Source organism: Zingiber officinale, unplaced genomic scaffold (assembly GCF_018446385.1).
Source record: "Zingiber officinale cultivar Zhangliang unplaced genomic scaffold, Zo_v1.1 ctg167, whole genome shotgun sequence".
Taxonomy (NCBI): domain Eukaryota; kingdom Viridiplantae; phylum Streptophyta; class Magnoliopsida; order Zingiberales; family Zingiberaceae; genus Zingiber; species Zingiber officinale.
The window spans coordinates 720,223-747,275 of record NW_024589857.1 but is presented as its reverse complement, the minus strand read 5'-3'; the positions used below and the strand labels follow the sequence as shown (position 1 = coordinate 747,275).

The 27,053-nt window shown below is 37.0% G+C and overlaps 2 protein-coding genes, 1 long non-coding RNA gene and 1 pseudogene across 4 annotated transcripts; 2 read left to right on the top strand and 2 right to left on the bottom strand.

Annotated features, from left to right (window-relative positions):
- The first annotated feature begins 2,629 nt into the window (after nt 1-2,629).
- Nucleotides 2,630-8,297, top strand: LOC122036479 (coatomer subunit alpha-1-like). 2 transcript variants are annotated; one of them, XM_042595806.1, is made up of 5 exons: nt 2,630-2,799; nt 2,932-3,147; nt 3,431-3,922; nt 4,171-7,125; nt 7,907-8,297. In XM_042595806.1, the coding sequence occupies exons 2-4, from the start codon at nt 2,940-2,942 to the stop codon at nt 7,113-7,115; spliced, it is 3,645 nt and encodes a 1,214-aa protein (XP_042451740.1). In that variant the 5' UTR covers nt 2,630-2,799; nt 2,932-2,939; the 3' UTR covers nt 7,116-7,125; nt 7,907-8,297. The 2 variants fall into 2 exon arrangements, with proteins under 2 accessions (XP_042451740.1, XP_042451741.1); XM_042595807.1 differs by having other exon boundaries at nt 8,020-8,134.
- Nucleotides 8,298-12,502: 4,205 nt separating this feature from the next.
- Nucleotides 12,503-15,887, top strand: LOC122036522 (protein NSP-INTERACTING KINASE 1-like). The gene is made up of 5 exons (XM_042595874.1): nt 12,503-12,676; nt 14,685-14,758; nt 14,801-14,990; nt 15,306-15,440; nt 15,573-15,887. The coding sequence occupies exons 1-5, from the start codon at nt 12,503-12,505 to the stop codon at nt 15,885-15,887; spliced, it is 888 nt and encodes a 295-aa protein (XP_042451808.1).
- Nucleotides 15,888-16,412: 525 nt separating this feature from the next.
- Nucleotides 16,413-19,185, bottom strand: LOC122036491. Its single transcript, XR_006127399.1, has 3 exons — nt 18,994-19,185; nt 16,854-17,041; nt 16,413-16,776 (listed from the first exon to the last, which is right to left on the bottom strand). It is a non-coding gene; the product is annotated as an uncharacterized LOC122036491 (long non-coding RNA).
- Nucleotides 19,186-20,025: 840 nt separating this feature from the next.
- On the bottom strand, nt 20,026-25,381 carry LOC122036498 (annotated as a pseudogene).
- Between the last annotated feature and the right edge of the window lie 1,672 nt (nt 25,382-27,053).

The window sequence follows — 27,053 nt, the reverse complement described above, 5'->3', positions numbered from 1 at the left end:
CAACTTGTTGGATCGATTCGCACGTGAGGGGGAGGGGGGGGGGGCGAGTAAATCACGTGGTTTTCAAAAAACTCGTCTTTTCTTTTTTAAATCTAAAAACAAAGTACGCAGCGGAGAAAGAAATAAGAAAGCGAGAACAAAGAACACAAGAAAGCATAATTAGTTTACTTGGTTCGGAGCCTTCAGCGACTCCTACTCCAAGACCCAGGTCCGGCATACCTATCGATGGATAATCCACTAAAAAGTTGTTTTCGGTACCTCCGTAAGAGGGAATCGAGTACAAGAAGATTAGAACGAGTGCAACACATTGCACTTGTCCTTTTACAGTAATTAAGTACACGAATAGAACTTGTTACCAATACGTAAGGATCGAGTGTGAGAGCATTCGTGTGTTGGTGTTGGTCTACCGGCCACGATCGAAAGTCTTCGGAACATTCATCGGGTGCAGTAGCTTCGTAGTAGAGTCATAGCAGGAGCTTGAAGCAGTCGAAAGTTAAAACGGATGCATATTAGCTCGTATATGAGTGCTGAAGGTTGCTTGGTCAAGCCTGCCTTATATAAGCTGTGGAAGACGCCTTCCATAGGCGTAGAAGACGCTTCCAATGAGTCAAAATCTATCCTGAACTTCGCTAGAGCTTATCGCCGAACAAGTCAAATTTTACCCTGGGGAAGGTGTCTTCTATAGCCATGAAAGACGTCTTCTATGAACAGTATGAAGGCGCCTTCACTGCTTGAAGACGCCTTCAGACACTGTTCATCCGAAGGTAAATTTTTTCCTTTGTCCTGCAAAATAATGCTAGTCCAAATAACCTGCAACACAAGTATAAGGACAATAATAATTAATAAAGAATAATAATTATTTTTTGTCCTCTCATGACCAGGAACTAGTCAAGGTTTCAGTTTAGGGATCCCAAATGGACCTAAAATGGATCGATGCCTACTGTCCCTCAATCGGGACGCATCCTCACAAGGTCACTCTCCTCTAGTAACTTGCTTTAACTTACCAACTTGCTAGACATCCTGTTAGTCCATTGATCTATCTGGACTTCATGTCAGCTATCCGGTCGGCCCGTTAACCTAGCTGGACTTCTCGCCAGATATCCGATTATCCCGTCGACCTATTTGGACTTCGTTCCAGCTATCTGGTTGATCTGTTGACCTAGTTGGACTTTGCACCAGCTATCCGATCAACCCGTTGACCTAGCTGGACTTTTTGCAGATATCCGGTCGACCCGTTTACCTATCTGGTTAACTCTGCACACTTGGTAAAGTAGTTAGATCACAACAATATCTAACTTAATTTATTTGTCATTCATCAAAACTTGAGTTTAGACTGTTAGTGCAAACTGCACCAACAATAACATGCTCTCCTGAACTTCAAAAGGTTATAATTTTTTAACTCTGAATTCAGAATCAGACTCCATTGACGACCATGCGTTTAGAATTCAGATATCTACATTTATTATAGAAGGACTATTAACCGCCAAATTTTAGACTTAAAAAGTAATATTTAGGTACTCGTCTCTAAAGATTTTATTGTTATTTTTAATTATTTTTATTTTTATGATTTTTATGATATTTAAGATATTTTTAATATTTTTATTATTCACGGGTTAAGATTTATCTATATTAACGTCTTTTATTAATTAAAAAAAATTAAGGAGAAAGCCCGTCTCCTTATCAACATCTTGTTTTCTTCAGATTCTCCTTAATTTCCTTTGAATGACCATCACATTAAATTATCCCTTACCCTATACTAATGACATTTTATCGCTGTATGATCCTTCCTTAGTTATTAGTTGTCAGTAGTAGAAGTTACTCTACGTAGAAGTTTAATTATATTAACGAAGTTTAAGTAATTTTGATTTTGGTAAAAAAATATTTTGAATAATAATATTGAATGTTTAGAATTTAATATTTAAAATTTTAGAATGTAGTCATAAATATATAAAAATTACTTGCTAACTGTATAGTGTGTAAAAGAAACTTAGTTGTTTGAAAATTTAATTATTTAAATATTTTAAGTTTGTGATTTTAATATTTCAAATTTAGCTATAAAAATTACTAACGGTTAAAAATTACTTACAAAAAGTCAACTATTTCACTAAAATCTCGGTTATATCAAATTAACAACTTATCAAGATTATTTAAATTTTACTAATAAAAAATTTTCAAATTTATTAAAATCATTTTAAAATATATAACAAATACATAGTATCTACTAATAATTGCTACCGTTCATAAAACCTGTTAAGTATATTATAGTTATCCGTGGAGCTGGGATTAGCCACTAGGACGGCTAAGATAATTTTTTTTATTAAGTATATGATAATATAATAATATTATATTATTATAATTTTTTTATATATTGTAACAGTAATAGTAAGAGTATTTTTGAAATATTAAGTAAGCGTATCTTGAAATAGAATATTTAATGGTGCACTTTTTTGATTTTTTTTTAAAAAATAGTTTTTTTATTATGATCTATATTATTTAGGAAGTCATTTCCATTTTTTGTTTAAAAAAAAAAGAAAAAGAGGACTAGAGGAGGGTAAAATGAATCGCAAACTGTTATTAGTTAAAATGCAAGGGGTGAATTGTAAGAAACGGGGTGAATAGAGAAAACATGAAAAACCCGAAAGCATCGCGAAATAGGGAGAGAGAGAGAAGAGAGATAGAGAATGGAGTGGAAAAGCCGAGCGTAGCCGGAACGAAGAGCCCCCTTCCACCGTCGTTCGATCGTCGAGCTACCCTCCCGGCGGCGATCTAATCCCCAGATCCAGGTCCTTAGGTTCTCAGGTCGGGACACCCTTCCCTAGATCTGCCCTCGGATCCCAGCCCTAGATCTGATTCCAGTGTTTACGTTTCTCTCATTTTCGCCTCTGATTTGCTGTTATTGTTGCTGTTTCGGTGTCTCGGTTGGTCTCGCAGGAATCAGGATGCTGACCAAGTTCGAGACGAAGAGCAACCGGGTGAAGGGGCTGAGCTTCCACAGCAAGCGGCCTTGGATCCTCGCCAGCCTTCACAGCGGCGTTATCCAGCTATGGGATTACCGTATGGGCACCCTCATCGACCGCTTCGACGAGCACGAGGGCCCCGTCCGCGGCGTCCACTTCCACAAGTCCCAACCCCTTTTCGTTTCCGGAGGTGAGTGATCCTTGTCTTTGCCTCAGATTGTTCAACTTCATTCGATCTATCTGCCCTCGTGTTGGATCGCATTTTTCTTTCCAGATCTGACATTAGATAGGAATATTTCGCTCGGCGATGGATCTCCTGTAAAATTGTGGCTGAAAGTTTTGTCTGGCGATGGATCTTCGGGGATGTTTTATATGTTGTTTTCCTTAGTCTCACTTGTTCAGATCTCTTGCAATAGCCTCAGTGTCCAATTTGTTTTTTTGTTTTTTTCATTTGTTTTTGTTTGTTTGTGCAGGTGATGACTATAAGATTAAGGTTTGGAATTATAAGACACACCGGTGCTTATTCACCCTCCTTGGGCATCTTGATTACATTCGCACTGTGCAATTCCATGATGAGCATCCATGGATCGTCAGCGCGAGCGATGACCAAACTATTAGGATTTGGAATTGGCAGTCTCGAACCTGCATTTCAGTGTTGACAGGGCACAATCACTATGTGATGTGTGCCTCATTTCATCCTAAAGAAGAACTGGTCGTTTCTGCATCTCTGGATCAGACTATCCGTGTTTGGGATATTAGTGCACTGAGGAAAAAGGTTGCTCCGGCTGATGATCTCCTGCGTCTGGGACAGATGAACACGGATTTATTTGGCGGTATTGATGCTGTTGTCAAATATGTCTTGGAAGGTCATGATCGAGGAGTCAATTGGGCGTCTTTCCACCCTAGTTTGCCTCTTATCGTTTCTGGAGCAGATGATCGACAAGTGAAAATATGGAGAATGAATGGTAACTTAAAAAAGAAAAATCTCTCTTTGAGTCTTTGGCATGCTTGTGATCTTATCTAGAGTACTTAAACTACCTTATCTCAGGAAAATTGAATCCTAAATATCACATAACACACAATAGATATGAGCATAGAATACTGGTTATTTAATACTATATCGTTAGGAAGTTCTTGGCTTCTTGAATAATATTTTTGAAATTTTCAAATGAAAGATGATCCATTATATATCTGTGGACCTGTGGTATTGCAGATACAAAAGCTTGGGAGGTGGATACTTTGCGAGGTCACATGAATAATGTGTCTTCTGTGTTGTTTCATGCAAAGCAAGATATCATTGTATCCAACTCAGAAGATAAAAGTATTCGCGTTTGGGATGCTACAAAACGAACAGGCATTCAGACATTTCGTAGAGAACATGATCGCTTCTGGATTCTTGCAGCACATCCTGAAATGAACCTTCTTGCTGCTGGTCATGATAGTGGAATGATTGTTTTTAAATTGGAGAGGGAGCGACCTGCTTTCTCTGTCAGTGGAGATACTTTATATTATGTAAAAGATCGTTTCTTGCATGCCTATGAGTTCTCATCTCAAAAGGACAGTCAAGTTGTTTCGATAAGGAGGCCTGGTTCCATTAGCTTGAACCAAGGACCTAGAACATTGTCTTTCAGCTCAACAGAGAATGCTGTCTTGGTATGTTCTGACGTGGATGGTGGATCATATGAGTTGTATGTGATTCCTAAAGATGTTGTTGGAAGGGGTGACTATATGCAGGATGCAAGGAAGGGAGTGGGAGCATCGGCTGTTTTTGTAGCTCGTAATAGATTCGCTGTTCTGGACAAGAGCAGCAATCAAGCCGTAGTCAAGAATCTTAAGAATGAGATTGTAAAGAAGAGTCTTCTTCCAATTGTTACAGATGCAATATACTATGCTGGAACTGGTAATGTATTATGCAGAGCTGAGGACAGGGTCGTCATTTTTGACCTTCAACAGAGGCTTGTGGTTGGAGAGCTTCAAACCCCATCAGTTAAATATGTTGTATGGTCAAGTGATATGGAGTCAGTTGCGCTGCTAGGTAAGCATGCTATAATAATTGCTAGCAAGAAACTTGTTCACCGTTGCACATTGCAAGAAGCAATACGCGTAAAAAGTGGTGCGTGGGATGAAAAAGGTGTCTTTATTTATACTACACTGAATCATATCAAGTATTGCCTTCCTAATGGAGATAGTGGAATTATAAAAACGCTTGATGATACTGTGTACATTACCAAGGTATCTGGAAACAATATATTTGTTTTGGATCGAGATGGTAAGAGCCGTGTGATATCAATTGATTCAACAGAGTACATCTTCAAGCTCTCCCTGTTGCAGAAAAGATATGATCATGTTATGAATATGATCAAGAACTCACAGCTTTGTGGACAAGCTGTCATTTCATATCTGCAACAGAAAGGCTTTCCTGAAGTGGCTCTGCATTTTGTGAAAGATGAAAAGACTAGATTCAACCTAGCTATTGAAAGTGGTAACATCCAAATTGCTGTCGCTTCAGCAAAAGAGATTGATGACAAAGACCACTGGTACAGGTTGGGTGTTGAGGCCCTTCGACAAGGAAATACTAGCATAGTGGAATATGCATATCAGAGGACAAAGAACTTTGAGAGGTTATCTTTTCTTTATCTCATAACTGGTAACAGAGAAAAGCTGTCCAAAATGCTGAGAATAGCTGAAATCAAGAATGATATTATGGGCCAATTCCATAATGCCATGTACCTTGGTGATGTCCATGAACGTATAAAGATATTGGAAAATGCTGGCCAATTGTCTCTAGCATATGTGACTGCTGCAACTCATGGACTCATGGAAATTGCTCAGAGGCTTTCTACTGAACTGGGAGAAAATGTTCCCTCTTTACCTGAAGGTAAGGAGCATTCTCTTCTGTTGCCACCTTCACCTCTGATATGCTCTGGGGATTGGCCATTGCTAAGAGTAATGAGAGGTATCTTTGACAATGGGCTGGACACTAGGAAGGAAGCAGAGGATGAAGAGGAGGAGGCGGCCAATGCTGATTGGGGCGAAGAGGAATTAGACATTGTTGATGTGGACGGCATGATCCAGGATGCCGATATAGTTGCAGAACTGGAGGATGGAACTGGAAATGAAGATAATGAGGAGGGAGGATGGGATCTTGAGGATTTGGAATTACCTGCAGATGCTGATACGCCAAAAGTTTCTGGAAATGCTCGTGCTTTATTTGTTGCCCCTAACCCTGGCATGCCTGTTACCCAAATCTGGATTCAAAAGTCATCTCTTGCAGGGGAGCATGCGGCTGCTGGAGATTTTGATACAGCCATGCGCTTGCTTACCAGGCAATTGGGCATACAAAATTTTGCTCCTATGAAGCCCTTGTTCATGGATCTTTTTGTAGGAAGTCAAACCTACATAAATGCCTTTGCTTCTGCTCCAGCCATGTCAACTGCTGTTGAGAAGAATTGGAGTGAATCTGCAAGTCCTAACGTGAGAAGACCACCAGCTTTAGTAGTTAAGTTTTCCCAGATGGATGAGAAGCTAAAGGCAGCTTACAGAGCCACAACTGATGGAAAGTTTCCTGAGGCCTTACGTCTATTTCTCAACATTTTATACACAATTCCACTTATTGTAGTGGATTCGAGAAGGGAAGTTGATGAAGTGAAGGAGTTGATTGAAATTGCCAGAGAGTATGTCTTGGGCTTGAAAATTGAAGTTAAAAGAAAGGAAATCAAGGACAATTCTATTCAACAGCAGGAGCTTGCAGCCTATTTCACCAACTGTAAGCTTCAGAAGATTCATATGAGGCTTGTACTCACTAATGCTATGACTATCTGCTACAAGGGAAGAAATTATGCTACTGCAGCAAATTTTGCCAGGATGCTTCTTGAGAGCAGCCCAACAGAAATCCAAGCAAAGAAGGCTAGGCAGGTGCTTCAACTTTGCGGTGATAAAAAGGATGCTAATCAGCTCAACTATGATTATAGAAATCCTTTTGTAGTGTGTGGCGAAACATATGTTCCTATTTATCGGGGCCAAAAAGATGCTTCCTGTCCTTATTGTGGAGCTCGGTTTGTACCAGCTGTTGAGGGGCATCTTTGCTCTGTCTGTGAGCTTGCAGTGATTGGAGCAGATGCCTCAGGTCTACTTTGCTCTCCCACACAGTCAAGATAAATGGAAACAGGTACTCTTATTCTATTTAGCTTTCGTATAACTTGTTATCTATGGCTTTGTGCAAGCTGATTTTTAATGTAGGAAGTAATAGCCAATTTGCTTTTGAGCATCTGACTTGGTTTTACTCGTTTGATAAATTTTAAGGGTGTGATTTTGTGTTGATTAGCTTAAATGAGTGAACTACTATAATTTTGGCTTAAATATTTTAGGCATTTGAGGCAAATGGTAAAGTCTTATAAATTAATAAGTTCTCTCATTTAAGCAATTCATGACAATATTAGCTATAAAAATCTTGCTTCAAACATTTTATGTGCAAGTGCCATCGTAGAGCTAAAAAAATAATCTATTACTAGTTCTTAACATTGAGTTTGATCTCTTGGTATTTCTTCTTAGAAACTTCTATTGTCATGAATTCCTCTTCTCGCTCTACTACTTTATTATTTCTTTTTGTAGCATCTAGCAATGTTGATCATTGCATAAATATACTCCATGTATTAACCTCTATTTTTTTTTTTGGTTGGATCCCACTTCTTTTGACGAACACGATTACAGTTATGCATGCCCCTTTCAAGTTACTTTTAATTATTTCTCCTCCGACAACAATGAGCTTCCTCAATGATGCTAGATTTTTTGTACTACATGATCATTTGTCTACTATTAAAGACTTCTTCTGCCAAAGCAGGAAAAACAGTGTGACAAATTATTAGTCTCAAACAGCACTTCTATCGATCAATGAACACTCAAAATTAGGTTCTTAAATTTGACATGAAACCTAATTCTGTTCATTGCAGGCAGGAATTGGATATCATGATATGCTGTATTTCCTCCTAAACCAAAGCAACTACTTTCCCTTCTTTTTTGATCAATTGGAGGATTTGTATGAATTAGTTTGCATTTGTATCAGGAACACTTGTTTTCATGTTGAATCAACTGGAGAATTGGCTTCGAAATGTTAGATGGTAACAATCAGAAGCTACTTTGTCCAAAGTTTTTTAGCTTGTAGTTCTGCTTCCGTTTCACTTTTGGTAAAAAAAAAAAAAAACCAAATCGGTGTATTGCGATATAAGATATGTTTATTTGCTTCTTAATCGGCATGGTGTTAAATCTAGATTTCGCTTGTTTACCAAGCGTGGCACTTTCAATTTATTCAAAGTCAATAAATTTCAAACTTTGTTGAGTTCACTGACTAGAGTAGAATTGTGCAAGAAACCATGGATGATGTATTTAGTTGATACATGCTACAGTGACATTTCAATTCTGATCCTAAATTATGTGATAGTAGTTATAGTTCATAATTATTAAAACATAGACATTTCAACTCTAAACATGTAACAGTTATAAATTATAATATAACACTTTATTTTGGTTAATACAGTCAATATTATATTATAATAACATTTCTACTTTAATAAATTATATTATAGTTCATAGTTCTTTAATATTGATCAATATTACATTATGATCATTACATTACCTTAGTTATTTCTTATTTGTCCTAATAGTTGTCTTAATAGTTATGTATGATTTAATTCATCAGTATTGATTTAGAGATGGATTGGCGAAGGTGCATGGACGGATAAATTATCTTTTATCATATTTATGATTAATATTAATTAATATTATATTGTAATAATTATGAGATCATAATTATTATAATTATGGTATTTATGGAATTATAATGGTTATAATTATAATTATTACAATTATGGTAGTTTTGAAATTATAGCGGTTATAATTGTGTAGTAGTTATTCGTGTAAAATATAAAAGTGATTTTGAAAAATAAAATGTACATGATTTTTTTATAATAAATGAAAAAATATTTCGTTGACTATAATAATAATAATAATCCTTTTAAATTTTGCTCTTTATTTTATGAATAAATGATATTATATCTAATTTTATGATGTGCCCATACTAAGAAAAAATTTTGCTATTTATTTTATGAATAAATGATATTATATCTAATTTTATGATGTGCCCATACTAAGAAAAAGGATGTATATAAGGAAAATTCTGAAAAAAAATTTAAGTATAGATATATAAAATAATAGGTTCATACAAATAAAATTGATGGGTCATCAATTTATGTATCTATTTCTAAATTTTTTCCTAAATTTTTTTTCTTCTATATATCATTACTCTAGTACTAATTTGTCTCAAATGGGTTAGGTATACTAGACTAATCTAAATAGATTTAGTGGCAGGAGTGTAATCGAGTCAAACCAAGTCGAACTCATGAATATTTGAATTTGACTCATTTATAATCGAGCCGAGCTCGAGCTTTATTTAACAAATATATTCATAATGAGTCACGAGCTTATTCAACCTTTTATCGAGTTTAAACGAACTTAATAAATATAAATTATAAATTTAAATATTCATTAAAAACTAAATTATATATTTAGGGAAAATCATAATATTCTTATTATAATTTATAATTTTATTCTAATAAATAAATTTAATATATTTATCTATATGTTTCATAAGTAGAGTGTAAAATCTATAAATTCAATATCAAATTTTTTTTTTTTTAAAAGTTGATTCATGGACTTAACGAACATGTTCACGAATTAACGAGTCGAATATTGTGAAGCTTGAGTTTAGTTTATTTATCTTAACGAGTCTAGTTAAACGAACTCAAATGAACTTTTATCGAATCGAGTTTCGAATAGTTCATAAGCGACTTGGTTCATTTATACCCTTATTTTAGCGGACCCAAATGCATAAGTTAAGTTGGTTAAGTCTGTTATAACAATTTAGTCTAGCAGGTTAAGTTGGTCAGATGGATCAGACCAAAGCGGGGCAAGTTAGGTGGGTCGAGCCAATCGGTCAAAGCCCTAGGAGAATCAGGTGGGCCGGTTAAACTAGATGGTCTAACTTGAGTGAGATCGGGACAAATTAGATAAATTTTTATATAAAATATTTTATTGTAAAATTATTTATTCGTTAAATTAGCTCAGTATGGTAGGCTGGTAGCACAACTAAATGGCAATGACACTCAAATTCCTCGATTTTTTACTGTGTCCAGAGAAGTAGATTAACCAGATGCATCAGTGAATTACTTTCCAGCGTCCAGAGAAGTCTCTTTATAGACATACATAAATACAAAATACTGTTAAAAGCCATCGAGAATGTCTAGAAGATAGATATGAATGAAACAACTGCGTGTCAAATTCTAATAGATTTTTTTATATAAAAAAAACAATTGAAAAATGTAAAGATTAGTTTCACTAATGGTGATAACAATCGGTGAGGATTTAACATTGATCGTTTGTGAAAACCTAGTGTGTTCTTCGCTCTTAGTTTAGGACAATCAGTTCAGTACGTAACTGAAATATCTGGCAGCTTGATTTTGCTACCATCATACGATAGATCTAATCCCAACTCATTTTGCGATAATTTGTGTACATTGTATGAACTCTCTGTGGTTAGCGACCACAACTCTATTAGATGGATCTACCCAAGCAAGGTGTAAAAATTCTAATCTTGCACACAAAATCTCGATTCAAATACGTGACAAGACTTCGACAACACACAAGAATTTTCAGACTAGGCAAAGAAGTTTCATAACTAGCTACTCAAAGTATCGAAACGGTGACCTTACCTTAATATATCTATGTATAATAGTAAACTTAATAATTTTTCACGAATTAGTATTGACATGGGGATGAAAAAGGACCCCATAGAAGATGGGTCAAAATAAGAAAAGCGATTGATATGGAGCTATAGTCTAAGTATAGGTCCACCGGTAGGGCGTAGTGGGTTGAACGGGCTACACGATCGGTCGGACGTGACTGTTCGACCGACCGCGGGGAGCCTGTGACTGTGGTATGAGACAAGGTGTAAATCACCTGGACCCTCGTCCTGGCCAGACTCCATGACCGGTCGGATGAAAGGTGGCTCAAACAATATAAAGGTCGAATAAAGGAATATAGCTTTGTTCAATATGACCGAGCCAAGATATCCTTGCCGAGCGGCCTCCTGTCGATGTCCGGGTGGCCTATAGTGAGACTCACCTACATATCTCATCATATTCTTTTGGAGGCTTGTACCACTGACAATGGAGCATGTCCAACAACCAGACTGTGTTTTAGAAACTTCTAGCCTGTCACATCAGGGATGTGTGTACTCACTTAAGGAAATGTGTCAGGGACACTTTTTGACTTATTTTTTCCTAGGAAGGTTTGGAAAAAGTGCATACACTTTGACAATGTTGCTCTCCTGTGGAACGGTTCATGCGGAATGCTGCGGAACGCTGATTTGGCGTCGCCACATCACATGCAGAAGAAGCAAAAAAAAAATAAAAAAAATTAAAACACAGAACCCACAAATCTCTGCACTCTCTCTCTCGTAACGCACGAAGAAGCAAAAAATATATAAAAAAAAAATAAGCACGGAACCCACAAATCTCTGCCCTCTCTCTCTCTCTCGACGCACAGATCACGCCCCCAGCGAACTAGGATTAGCAGCCGCCCCTCCCTCTCTCGCAACGCGCCCCTCTCGCCGCAAGCCCTCCTCTCCTCCCTGCAAGCCCTCCTCTCCTCTTGCCGCGACGCGACGCGGCCCTCTCCTCCCCGCAAGCCCTCCTCTCCTCTCGCCGCGACGTAGTGCTCTCCTCCCCGCAAGCCCTCTCGCCGCGACGCAACGCGGCTCTCCTCTCCTCCCGCCGCGACGCCTTGGTCTCCTCTCCCGCGACACCCTCCTCTCCTCCCCGCAAGCCCTCTCATCGCTACGCGCCACATCCTGTCAGGTTAAACAATTTTCTCCAGTAAAACAAATTTTCTCCAGTGATGTCTTGCCCACAAAACTGCTCATTGATGTTTTTTATTTTGCAGCAGCTACAAACATAAAATCAACAGTGGCTGAAGATTTCCCAGAAGTTGGAATATAACTGCTCCTTTAGACGGTAAGTTTGATAAAATTTATTTAGTATCTGCTATGGCTTTGTAAATTTCAACAAATATTTGATCCATCAGTCTTAGCTCATTGATGTTTTTCATTTCCGAAATCTGTATTTTTTTTAGAGGGCAATGTGTCCTTCTCATTGATTGTTTGTGTATCTGTGAAAGATTGATTGTTACTGTTATTTTGTTTTAGAAAATTGTAGTATTTATTTATTTATCTATTGTCAAATATAATGCGAGGGTGCCCAGAAATGGAGGAAAATAGAGTTGATGATCAAGAATTCATTCACCAAGTTACAGATGATCGAAAGCCAAAAATTGGAATGGAATTCGTATCACTAGAGGATGCATATTCATTCTATAACCAATATGCACGAGAAGCAGGATTTAGTTCAAGGAATAACACGAGCAGGAAAAACAAGATGGCAAATGAAGTGACGTGGAAACAAATTGTATGCTTTAAAAAAGGGCATACAGATATAATGCGGAACAATAAGCATGTAAACGCTGATCAACTAACAAGGGAAAGAGCACGTGGTGCAGTTAGAACGGGTTGTAAGGCAAATATTGCACTTGTCAAGAAACATATGGGACCTAATTGGATTGTCAGTAACTTCATAGAAACTCATAATCATCCACTCTCGACTCCATCAAAGGTGCATTTGTTACGCTCGCATCGTAATGTTTCGGCAGCAAAGAAAACATTGGCAAAATAATTTTCAGAGGCTAATGTATCAACTTGTCAACAAATGCGATTATTGGAGATAGAGTATGGAGACACTGAGGGGGTTGGTTGTACAGAAAAAGATATTAGAAACTTTAAAAGGAATCTAAGGGATGAACAAAAGGGTATTGATGCCGAAACATTGATTGAGTTATTTACATCTGAGCAAGAGAAGAATTCTGCTTTTTTCTTTGATTATGAGATTGATTCCGATAATAGATTTAGTAGGTATTTTTGGGTTGATCATGTATCAAGAAGGGCGTATAGTGTATTTGGTGATGCAGTTGTATTTGATACGACATATAACACCAACAAATATGGCTTGATTTTTGCACCATTTGTAGGAGTTAATCATCATCATCAGAAAATTCTTTTTGGTTGTGGGTTTCTAAATGATGAGAAAACTGAGTCTTTTGTTTGGTTACTTACAAAGTTCTTAGAAGCCATGCCTAAAGGTGCACCTATTATTATCATCACTGATCAGGATCCTGCTATGACAAAAGTCATTGCACAAGTTTTCCCTCAAACAGTACATCGATATTGTTTATGACACATATTAAACAAATTTCCAGATAAATTAGACCCTTTGACTTTTCGAAACCACTATCACAGCATAAAGAATGTCATTGTAAATTCTACAACATCTGATGATTTTGAGAAATCATGGGAAGAGACTATCAAGTGTGATAACTTAGAGACAAATGATTGGTTGTCCTTGATGTATGAATTACGACATATATAGGTGCCAACATATTTTAGTCATGTATTTTCTGCAGGAATGTCAAGTAGTCAAAGATCTGAAGGTTCACATGCATTTTTCAAGAAATATGTCTCAAATAAGAACTCATTAATGGATTTTATCACCCGTTTTAATATAGCACTGAGACACCAAAGATATAATGAGTTAGTTGCGGACCATGTTGATATGAATGAACATCCCAAAGTTAAGACAACCTGGCCAATGAAAACTCAAATGGTTAAGCTGTACACAAAAAAGAAATAGCTGGAGTTTCAAAGTGAAATGACCGAGAGTCATAGTTATTATCTGCAACAGACATTTACAAGAATTGTCTCAGCCGTTTACCATGTGATTAAATTTCAAAGTCCTTCTTCCTCAAAATCAAGAGTGCTAACGCATGACAAACAAAGGGACTACATATCGTGTAGCTGCACAAAATTTGAGTTTGAGGGCATTCCATACAGATATATGTTAGCTTTTTTTCGTATTAACCAAGTGTTTCTTTTGCCTGATACGTATATACTCAAACGATGGACACCAGATGCAAAAGTTGGAGCAATATATGCTTTAGGGGAGCAAAATGTCATTGATGATCTAGATTCAGAAAGGTATTTGATGTCGAGGCACTCGAGATTGTCCTATAAAGCTTCAGTATTAGTTGATGATGAATCTATGAGTAATGAGAGGGCAACCTTCTTAGAAGAACAATTCGATTGTATCTACAACAAAATGAAAGAGATGTCCATTAGTACAACATGCAATGATAGAAGTAAAAAAAAAAAGAAATCCATTGATAAGGGTCTTGGTATTAGTGATCCTTCTTCAGTAAGAACTAAGGGATGTGGAAAAATATTGAAATCATCAAAGGAGAAATCAGCCTCAAATTCCAAGCTTTGTCGTGGATACGGACATCGAGGAGTGTTACATGACAAACGTAATTGTCCAAATTTACAACAAACGTATGCGGCATTCTGTATTTCTATTATAAGTTTACTTGCAAACACAAATTTATTTTATTACATTTTGTAAATATGACAATGTGTTAATTAGCAGATCAACTGAAGATAATAATCTTAACAGTGTTGACGACACATATGAACCGGATTTGAGATCTATAGCTGGTACTATCAAAGTTATAATTTGTTAAATTATAATGGTTTATTGAGAAAATTAAATTAATAAATTGACTTTATTGTTGCAGGTTCTAACAACATGCGCTAGGATGTTAGGATCCTTGCATACTGTGTATGTCCCTACTGTCTCTACAAAAAGCAGGTTATGATTTTGAATTCTAAAGTTCAAGCTTGTCGATGTCAGGATGCTTGCATATTGCATTTTGAATTGTGAGATATTGGTTCATGACATGCTTGCATATTGTATTTTGAATTGTCAGGATGCTTCTTGCAAGCTGAAAATGAAGTTCTTGGATATAGCAGTGCAAGTTGAAAATGAAGTTCTTGCAAGCAGTGCAAGTGGAGAAACAACAGGAGTTAATATGGATTTTTTGGTCTCATAGGATCAATATTATTATCCTTTTGTGAAATTTAGAATGGAGTGGTATATGTTTAGTAATATTATACTAATGTTCTTAATAAGAATTAAGTGTTGTAGGCTATTAAAATTTGAATGCAGTGGTGATATATTAGTATCATTTTATAAAAGCTTAAGGTGGCTCAAGTTGGTCTCACAGGATCATCATTAATATCATTTTGTATTGATTTTGCAGTGTTGTATGATTTATTGAGTTGCATTGTTCACTTATTTCTCTCCTATTGTTTACAGAAATTTGTATGATTTCTTGTATTAATATCACCGTTCGAAGAATGTGGGGGCCCTGCATTGTTCACTTATTGCTCTTCTACTGTTCACAGAAATTGATCATCTTACTATTAGAATTGATCATAGACCAAAAGGCAATGGAAATGGTAATGCCCAGAAAAGAATGATTCACAACTGGGTGAGTGTATTCTGATAATTGTTTTATCCTACCTCATTTGTTCACATCATCTCATTTTGCTATCCTAGTAGCTATTCTGCTACCCGTCTGGTGGTGTTTATCTATTAATTCGTGAACCAATGCCTAATGCAGATCAAGACTTTACATGAAGAGAAGAGAGACCCTGAATTGGTTGACAAAGATCTCAACGATGCTTTTAATTCTGCTCAGCTTGAAACTGCTGTGGAGGTTATTCTGCTCTGCACTTCTTCGAATCCTGCCCTTCGGCTGAAGATGTCCGAAGTTGTTAAAATACTTGAATCTATTTTTGGGCCAACAGAACAAACTGAAGAAACTCATGGGGAAGTAACTTGCTGTAGGTCTTGCAGCTCCTCCAAAAGGTCTGATGGTGCTAATGAAGCCTCTTCTGTCATCATCGAAGCTATTGAGCTCTCGGGGCCCAGATGATTCTGACACTTCCAATCGGATTTTTAGAACCAAGTGTTTCCTTCTCATACATGTAGATGTAGATGAGTTTGATCATCGTGGCTATTGGAATGACTAATGAATGGGAAAAAATGTACATGAAGACCTTATTGTATTTAGGATGTAATTTAAGCCCTATGAAAGCTGAGTTCATATAGAATTTTGATGTGTACGAAGTGCATGAACAACTAGTGCCTTCAATACATCTTGAGAATAGGCATAAAATTATCTATGGCACAAGTGAGAAATGATAGGGAGTGTTGGAGAAATAAAATGTATCACAGCGTATGCATTCACAAGGCTATTTAAATCTGCAACCTATAAAACAAAGAATATAACAGTTAGATAATAAAAATGTCAGAGACATTCGTATAAAATTTCTATAATATTAAATATTTATATTTAAAAAAATTGCTAAATGCATAACCATATATAGCAAGGTGTTTCTTCTCTCTATTTTGACGGTAATAGGACCATCTTAAAGTTGTAAACACACAACAAAACAAGCTACATCAGAAAACAAGTTACACCACTTAGAGTTACATTACAATGTCAAGTTACATCAAAACATAAGTTACATCAACCATATCGCTATCATCACAATCCAAGAACATACAACTACAACCATAGCAACTCTAAATTTCCTATTCAATGAATGTATTTCATCACTCATCCGCATAATTACATGATTGTTGTTCTCATCGTCCAGAATATCATTGTATTCAACTGTACCCTCGCAACTAGTACATTTCTTCAATTCACTAATATCCAACATTAATTTTTTGTTATTTCTCTTCAACTCATTAATAATTGTCTTACTTCTCTCTAACGATTCTGGGTCGTGCCATAAGAAGAAGCCACATCCCCTTTGCTGAATTTCAAATCAACTTAATCAAAACTCAATAATTTAAAAACTTACAACACCGTATTAATATAACGAAAACTTACTCTATATTTTGGACATGAAAAAATCGCCTTCCTGGATTAGATTCCGTCCATGATGTTTGGAGTGTAGATCGTAACCCACAATAACACAATATGTGAGGAGCTCCACATTGCTCGTCGTTCGTACGTCGTCGAGTGAACGATGATGATGATGAAGAGCCGACTTCCATGATTTTTCTTGCAATCAGTGCCTGAATAGCAGCAATATGAGAAAAAGACATAAAATCGATTAAAGCATGTAATTTTCAACGAAAAAAGCTAACAATACCCACAAACGTGCATAAAATGCCTCAATTCAATCCAAGAATGTGACACTTAACATTACCTGTCCATCGTGTAAAACCTATTCCAGTGATCATAAAGTTATATAGGCCAGAGATATTCAACCTAATTTGATCAAATTAGGTCCCAAGAAACATTTACAAACAAATCTACATATTAGTTCTCTCACAATTCAAGAACATCGAACAAATTTGAAATACAAATTTTAAGGGACATGAAATATTTCTTGTAAAAAAAATAATAATAAAGAAGCAAATTTTATTGGAGAAACAGAAACAAAATTGAAACACAAATAAGTAATTTTAACAGCACAAACAATATAAAACAAGATACATTGCACTCCAAAAAAAAATGCAAATTTGCGAAATGAAAACATGAGCAGTTATGTGGGTAATTTATTTTCACTGGAGAAAATTTGTTTAACCTGACAGGATGTAGCGCGTCGCGGCGAGAGGGCTTGCGGGGAGGAGAGGAGGGCGTCGCGGGAGAGGAGACTAGGGCGTCGCGGCGGGAGGAGAGGAAGGCCACGTCGCGTCATGGTGAGAGGGCTTGCGGGGAGGAGAGCACTGCATCGCGGCGAGAGGAGAGGAGGGCTTGCGGGGAGGAGAGGTCCGTGTCGCGGCAAGAGGAGAGGAGGGCTTGCGGCGAGAGGGGCGCGTTGCGAGAGAGGGAGGAGCGGCTGCTAACCCTAGTTCGCTGGGGGCATGATCTGTGCGTCGAGAGAGAGAGGGCAGAGATTTGTGGGTTCTATGCTTTTTTTTTAATTTTTTTTGCTTCTTCATGCGTTACAAGAGAGAGAGTGCAAAGATTTGTGGGTTCTGTGCTTTATTTTTATTTTTATTTTTTATTTTTTGCATGTGATGTGGCGACGCCATATCAGCATTCCGCAGGAGAGCAGCATTGTACACTTTGAAATGCGGGTATAAATACTACAATGACACTATAAAAGAGGGTTCTCATCTATAGGCGGAGGAGGTATGTGCAACTTTATTATTTTACAAATTCTAACTACAGTTTTCTGCTATTCTCCATTAAGCGAAGGACTAATTTGAGCATCAGTGGACCAACGTCGGGAATCCCTTCTCGACTCAGCACTAACGCTATTTGTCTCATAGGACCGCGTGAAGTCTTCATTCAGTCAACCATAAAATCATATCCTCAACTTGTTATCTTCTCTGTTTTTAAACATGATCAAGTCAGGATCAAGTATCTAGCATGAATTGCCCAAAAAGTGGCACAATGTCAGAAAAGTTGAATCTATCATAATGTTTAGAACCATATATCCTCTCACATAGGTGGTTATCTTCAAATGTTCTTTAGGATATGTTAAGATTAAACATCTGCCTTGTGAAGTTCTTCTATTTCACAAATTAACTCAAAATTGGTGGGCCTTTGTTGCAAAATTAGTGAACTAGAAGTAAATGTATTGCTCTAGCTTCTACACTATCTATAATCGACTCATTATAGAAGCTCAGAAGACTTGAGGGGAAAACTATTCTTCGTTCATAGCTCGCAATCATGGGTAAGGAACTTTGACAACTAGTTTATTGTCAAATTTTTCATGTCCCGATTCGATTTACCATAGTTCAGTACAAAAAAACATTGTTATGAGATAGGGTCTCAAGAGCATATATGATAGTACCCATGAGTGTAAGTTCATGGCAATCAAGAAGAGGAGGCTAAACCCCTTTCGAACCAATGACAACAATAACTTTTAGGTAAAGCAGAGAAGAACAGACCTATAGACTCAAAGTACAAGATCAAACCTTTCCTACTAGTCATTAAATTGAGAAAGAGTTTCTGCTACCTCAACCATTTTTTGATATAATGATGAAGCAAATTGAATGTTCTAGTCAAATACCGTGGATGACTGAGCCAACAAAGGATGCGTCGAGATAGGAGGTGTGGCTCCGAAGGGTCCGGGAAGATGATCAATCGCAGGACTGAAATAACTCACCAGGGGAGGTTAGAATGGTGCCAAAATGGACCTTAATGTAGTCACTCCAACGCTTAAGTTAGTCCGATGATCAAGAAGTTGGAAAGTAGGAGTTGTCTTGGGTGTATGTATGGTACCTTTGCATATAAAAGTGGGCTCCTTTTATACCATCCCATAGGAGTGAGATATGAATCCCACGTTCAACTCGTGGGGTAGCCACGTAGATCCACATGCTTTATCCTTATCTCCTAGTCACCCCACGTTCTCCGCTCATCACGGTACCAACGTTCCACATGATTAAAGAGAGAGAATTGGTGATCGTCTTCGGAGGTATCTAGAATGAGTCAAGTTAAAGGGGTCAGACGTAGCCAAGTTAGAGAAGTCTGTCGTGACCGAGGTGTAGTGTGGCCTAACTAAGTTGGAGAAGTCTGTCATGACCGAGGTGTAGTGTGGCCTAACCGAGGTCGGATGTAGCTGAATTGAAGAGATCTGGCCTAGCTGAGGTGTACAGGTCGAACGTGGCCGAGACAAGGAGGTTGGGTGTAGTTGAACTGAAGAGGTCTGGCCTAGCTGAAGTGTAGAGGTCGAAAGTGGCCGACTTGAGGATGCTAGCAGGTCAGCCCTTTGCTTTTCGAATAAGACTGGCAGGTCAGCTCGAGTTGAGCTTTTCGAGTGAGGCAACCGAGCCGAAGCTAGTTTGAAGGCAAGCCTAACCTCGGTTGGGGGTTAATACGACTCACTTGGGTCCAAGTTTCTTGGGCTTGGTTGGCTGAGTGAACCAAACTTACCTTGGGCTCACTCTTGACCGGGTTTGATTCTGACTCAAGCAAGTTTGACATGCTTGACTTTGACTTACAGTTCAGTATGATTCTTGACTCCACTGACACACCTGGAGGCTAGAATAAGACTTCTAAAAACTTGTTTATTACTAAGATTAAAGCAATTAGCAAGCAGTTCTGATAATGATATTAACAATGAATACAATCAACCATAAATAGCATCCAGTTCCACCACAACAAATCCTACTCTTCACAGGGGAAAAGAAGGGGATAAAGCTACACTACACTAGTCGTCAAATACATCAATAGAAATACAAGATATCACACCACAAAATAGTAAAAAATACCAGAAGCAAGACGATCGCCATTGGCAGTAGGAGTTGACAATTATCTCTATATCAGCCCCTTGGTCCTGCATTCCAATGCCAAAGAAAAACTTCTTACAAATGCAGAAGTAGTCGAATAATCACGAACTGGATTTGAGTCCGTTGTATGAAATGAAAAGCACACCTACCTACGTCTGCCTAGAGTTTGTTGAGGAGGAAGAGACGCACTTGATGCGGAACATCATGTACTCGAGCAGAAGCGCCACCCTGATCATCATCACCACCGCTCCGATGAGATAACGTAGCCGCCCCGGCGGCTCCACCTCCATTGATCTCTACTTGAATTTGTGCCTACAATGTCAATCCAACACCGAATCAGGAAAAAAAAAACCCCTACCTCATCAGATCAGATGCATACGAGAAATTATCTGAGTCGATCAGTTCGATCCTTCCTCGACAAGGAAAATCACGACCAGATCCTGATGGAGTCCACTGGTCCGGTGATCTAATAAAAACAAGATCTGGCCATATAGGCACTGCGATGGTTCGGTTCACTGGTTGAATCAGGCCGTCTATCTCGAGATTAGTCAGCTCACAAGAACTAAATACCAGATAAAAAAAAGGCTCAAACAAGAACAAAAATGAATTGAGAACTTCCAGTGCCACATCATCTGGCATTTCATTAAAAAAAGAGAGAGAGAAAGAGAGAAGAGGGGTAACCGGAATTCATTAACATTTCAAGTGTAACCAGTCAATGTTACTCGTTTCAGCTGTAATGGCCTGTGTAGATTAAAACACATTTTGGGTGTCTTCTTTCCTCATGCTCATCAAACCGTGTTTAACCAACAATCTGAGATTTTGACTACATGAATAGTTTCCTTCCATTAAACTTTATACAAGCCAATATCACATCTGCCATTTCTTCCCTAGTTATCGAAAAACCTGAAACTAAACCACAAAAATTTCATCACTATTCGAGTGCAAATAATTCTGGGAAATTACCTATACTTCACTTGATTGGTTCAAGAAACATCGTCATCTGGCATTTCTTTCCTATTTGCCTGCAACCTGAAGCTATGCCACAAAAAAATTCATCAACCATTCGAACCAAGTCTCCGACGTTACCTCAATGCTCCACTACTTGTTGAAGCTGCCTAAAGTCCAATAGATTCAAGAATGCGTAGGAGATACCATTCTTCAAGAGTAGCCAGGTAATAATAGTTCCATAAGTCTAATTCCTAAAAAAAGATCATGTTTCTGACAAATAAAGGTGATAAAACTTTCTGTTTTAGCACTGCTCATATGAACAATTTAGGGTAAAAAACAGGATAACAAGATGCAAAAACAAAACAAGCACTTCGATGCTTATCACAGAAAGCTAGAATGCCAATTTAGAACATTTACACAAATCATTATTGTCCTGTAGCATTGAAACATTTATGTGAGATTTTACCTTCCTTGAAATTCTAAAACACTTGAATGAAATATCAGCCATGTGAGTCATGACCTAAGATGGAATTTATCTGACTTAGAATGGCCGGTGAATAGAAGAGAGGTTGGAGAAAAGGAAAGGGAAGAAGAACAGGAAAAATGCATGAAAAAAATTGATAATTCATCTGCATACTCTTCCCTTCTATTGTTCCATGCAAATAACAAAGGCATAACAAATATAGGTTGTGTTTGTCTACAGATTACAAAGAAAAATAGGAATGTCTTAGACATTCACTTTGTCAATAATTGCTGGTGAAACCCAATATTCCATCGAGCAAATGCAAAGACAAACAACCAGAGAACAAAATGGATCATTTCCATAGGAGTCGAGACTTCATATCCTGGAAATACTGGAGACAAAAAAAAACGCATCCAGTGACACAAAGTATAAAAGCAATTTTCACATCCTTCTATGCCATTCAGCATAATCTGAGTGTTGTTAGTTTCCTTTGTATGTTGGTCAAACTAATATAAAACAAAACTGTATCAAAGAAGAAAATGAATAAAAATATAAAAACTAAAAGAACAAGATGAATCACACAAAAGGGTGTCAAAGATTCACACTTTCTTTGCATATGTAGTCTGAATTTGTGTGGATTAGTAGATGTTAATCAAATGAAATTTTGTAGAGGCTCAACTGCATTTAAAAAGTAGGTAGAACTAATGTTACCTCCCCATAAGTTGATCAATAATCATCATCTTGAACACCATACCATGTCATGTATTAGAATCTGTCACCTTAGTTATAATAGAAAATGACTAAAAACCGAAAGGATGCTTTGTGAAAGGGCTCATAGATACAAATGAAGGATGTTTTAGTTGCAGCAAATTGACCTTGTAATAAAAGGGAGGGATCAATTTTGCCTACCTCATTGGTTTTCTTTTAACTTGAATACCACATTGACTTCAACAGAGCTGTTAGACAGCGACACAGTCTTAACAAAACCGATACTTCAGTTCAAGCACAAGTGCAATAAGGAAAAAAAACAGGCTGAACGGACTACCTCTTTGCTGTCAGTACTTGACAAACTATTCATAGTAACAACTAGTATTGTCAGACAGGACTTCTTGACCATCAATACCCATGTCTGGAAGGAGACCTGGACCTGCTTCGTGCTCCAGATCTGTTCTGATACCTGTCTCTGTTAGATTCTCTCCCATTTCTGCGATAGTCATGCCTACGGTCCAACCCTCCTGCCCTGCTTGCTTGGCCACTCAAATCCCTTGATCTTTCTCGCTCATAGCCCCTATCTGTGTATCGATCACGTTTACGGTCATGTTCTCTGGATCTTTCTCTTCCACCCACATGACTCTCTCTAACACGACTCCCATGATCCTTTTCTCGTTTTCTCTGCTCCTCTGCTCCTTTCTCCCTAGCAAGCTTCTCTTCTTCCCTTCCCTTCTCCTTAGCAGCCTGTGCAACAAGGCATACTGAGAGCATGTCTAAACCACAAAGATAATATTAGATTTAAAACACTTAAACTGAGAATATTTACCTTGAACTCACTAAGAAAATCTCGGATCATACCATAACCAATATGCTGCTTTCCAGTAACATGAGTTTGTGTCCTGTCAACAACATCATTTGCTACCAAAAAAGAGCCACAAATCTCACATAGTGCCATTTTCTTCTCTTGTGGAAGAATAGCCTTAGCTGCTGCAGATTGTTGAGCCAAAGTTGTCTTCTCAGCATTAAGCAATTCCACCTAGTCACACAATGTCAATTATGTTGCAATTATAATGGTAAATTAAGATGCACCAAATATTTCTATATCACCTTTCTCATAAGAGCCTCAGCTTCATCTATCTTTCCTGACTCACCAAGTGTCTCAATTTGCTCTAGAAGCTTCTTGATCTTTTCTTCTAACACTGAAAGTTGTTCAGGTTTTTCATTAGGGACTGGAAGAGGTGTTGCATCTACCTCTTGTTCTAACCGCTTACGGCCACGCTTGACTTTTCTATCTAGATCAGCCACCTGCATCACATACTTGTAGTACTTCAACTAACAATAATTTGAATGCTAAAGAAATGATTAATAGGTAAAAGAAGTGCACCAGCTTCTCACAGAATTTTGCAAGGTCAGCTTCAAACCTCAGAACATAAGCATCATGTCTAGGGGACTTCTCAAAACTGCAAAACAGAAATTTTTCTATACTTAGATAACATGAAGTAAACCATGTTTGAGCAATTCAAACTTCCAGCTCAACTACTAATTATCCATGAGATATGAAAATATAATCTACGGACTATCCTTCCTATATGCCAGAGAAAGAAAACTAAATATCTTCCAGGTGAACCATTACATTAATTAAGTCAACACTTCCAAGAAAAATGAGAATGACAGTATTACAGTTTACATAAACTCTAACTGCACTTCTAAAAGTAGAATGTATGCAAAGAGAGACGTTAACAATTCAGAAGAACATTAGTGAATAAGCTCATAGATAAATCAAGATTTGTTTCCATGGATTAGATTCAACATAGACGTCAAAAACAAAAATCAACTAACAATTAGTATGCTCATGGGCATGCCCCTTACCTTAGATATTCAATCTACCTGGGCTGGAGATAGAATTAAATTAACCATCACCATTCATGGTACTTACTCCTTAAAATGCAAACTATGTTGCTGAAGAACAGTCTAGCCAAGGAAAAAAAAATTAGCTGCTCCACAAGATGACCTTTTATCATATTTTTCCCTTGGACCTCTTCATTTTTTCAGACTGTAGACAAATTTATCTTTTTTTGTCCTCTTTAACATCATATAAATATAGAACTTCCTAATAATTAGCTACTATACAGAAATTATGGTTCAATTAATGGAGAATAAAGAATAATATGTCACAAATAATCAACTATAATAGTTTCTATGATGTTAATAAAAATAACAGCAATACAAATTAAAGAACCACATCCGACCCATGAGTTTATGGAATTAAAGAAAACAAGACAAACTTCGAATCCTGCCACAAAGCTATTGTCTCCAAAGTATATGAAGGCATAATCAAGGTTCAAAGCATTCTCCCAAGCATAACCTCATAACGAACAAAATTCAACTATCACGAACACAGCATTCCCTGAACAAGAGTAGCATGCAGATTGAACTCTACAATAAAGAAACCCACACAAAAACCGTTTGAAGGACTTCAAAACAGGGTCAAACATCAAAACCACTCAAAATGGTGATGCTTTGGTCATACAAACTAAATTCCAAAGGTTTGGGCGATTTAAGTAGTCAGTAGTTACCTCTCCTTCAGCTTCTTGTCATGGATTTTAGGACAAACTCCTAAAAAGAAGCTAACGTAACGTAAGAACAGATAGCAACACACCAATCAATAAACTCAATAAACGATGAGCCAAACACAGACCAAGGTCGCTTTTCGTGTTCACAAACAGATCGTGCGGGCAGAATCGAACCATGTAGCACCTGCACACCTCCTTATCGTCCAAAGGACCTCCTTGTACTTCTTTTTCTGCTCGTCCGTCAGATTACGTGCTGCGGAAAGCGAAATAGGGGGACTGAGACGATCGAGCAGATGAAGGGTGAGAAATGGGCGAGAAGAGCGACTCACCTGCCCCCATGAGATCGTCGAGGAGAGCTCTTTGGGCGTCCATGGCGTCGGCGAGCCCTAATTCGGAGGGAAGAGGAGAAACGGAGCTCGGCTGCCCAAGAAAATGCAGACAGCGCCCCCACAAGGGCATTATGGACATTTCATTTGTCGGTAATTGTTTTTTTTTGCTGGCCTTTAATGCTGTGTTTATTTAGGTACTCATTTAACTAATTAGATTTTAAATGGGCATGGTTTTTAAATTGCATTTTTTTTTAAAAAAAATGTTCTTAATTCCAATACTCAAAAATGGATCTCTAAAAAAATTATCTAATTTAAATTTTATTATTATTTTTAAAAATATTTTAGCATAGCACCACATCCTTAAGATTATAATTACCATTTTAAATCATTTTATAAATCACATTTTTTTCAAATAAAAAAATATAATTTTTGAATTTTTTTTCTCTCCCATTCTTCTCTTCTTTAATTCTCTAGAATCATTGTTCAAGTAAAAAATATTTTTGTCCATAGCAAAAAAAAAAAAAAAAAAAAGTGAAAGTAAGAATTGGCTTTTGTTCACCCTTTACTTGAATAGAACAGAGCAAGGAGCTTTTCTTTTCCCCTTCCATGGGAGCATAAGTATTTGCCCCAGGCCCAGATGCTTTTGCTCATATAGGTGTTCATGGATTCAAGTTGAAATATCATATTTACCCTTAGCGATGAGATGTTGCAACAAGATTAATGAATGAATTGGATTATCGATTTACATACTCGCGAAAATTTAAAGGGGCTCGGCTCGAGCAGTTTCTCAATTCGAGCTAGTGAATATAAATGTAAATGGAAGTGCATATTGAAATTCAAATCTTCAACCTCTACCAATCTAATAAAATATTCTAATCATAAATACCTCCTCAACTTATTATTTAATATTAAAATAATAATTATTTTAAATATTAAACTAGCAGAACAAACTCAACAAACTTCGAGCCAGTATTAAATAGATTCAAGATTGACATGAATATTAAACGAGCTGGCTCCAGCTCGACTCGAACTCGATCAACTCCAAGCTCTATTCGAGCTTTGATCGAACTACTAATAACAATTTGACTCATTTATATCCCTACGTATACTAGTAGGAACCCTTTCATACATAAAACATTATATCATTTAATTAAGATTTAATTTTCATAATGATAATTAATCACGTATAATTAAGTGTAAACCAGAAGATTTAAACCCACTAGTCGATTTAGTCCTTCATTTTACTCATTAAAGTATATAAAAACTATCAACACTTGTTATAACATATAAAAAAAAGATAAAATTTAGGAACTTTAATTTATAACATTTGTTAAGAATGAAGAAACTAATATTGGAAAAATTAAATTTTAAAACTAGAAAATATAATAAAGGCTAATGATATATATTATTCAAATTTCAAAAATTATGAATATTTAATTAGTAGAATGCCCATAAAACGAAGAAAAATTAGCATCAATATTAAATAAGTATTTTCTTAAATTATCAAAATAATAATATTAGTAAATTAGGAAAAATATAGGATAATCTATTTAACCGCTAAAAATAAGTTACAATATCACCAAAATACTTAAAATAAGTTATAAAATTACTTAAATATAATAGTAGTAAATTAGGGGGAAAAAAATCAGACAATCTATAAAAATACTTCAAAATAAGTTTTTTTTTAAAAAAAAAAGATTTGCGAAAGCCTCAACTCTTTAATCCAAATACGACCTCCAATTCGTTTTCGAGCGACTCGCCGCAGACGCCGCCGCCGTGTGCCCACCCCTGCGCTCTCGTTGCACACCACGACACGC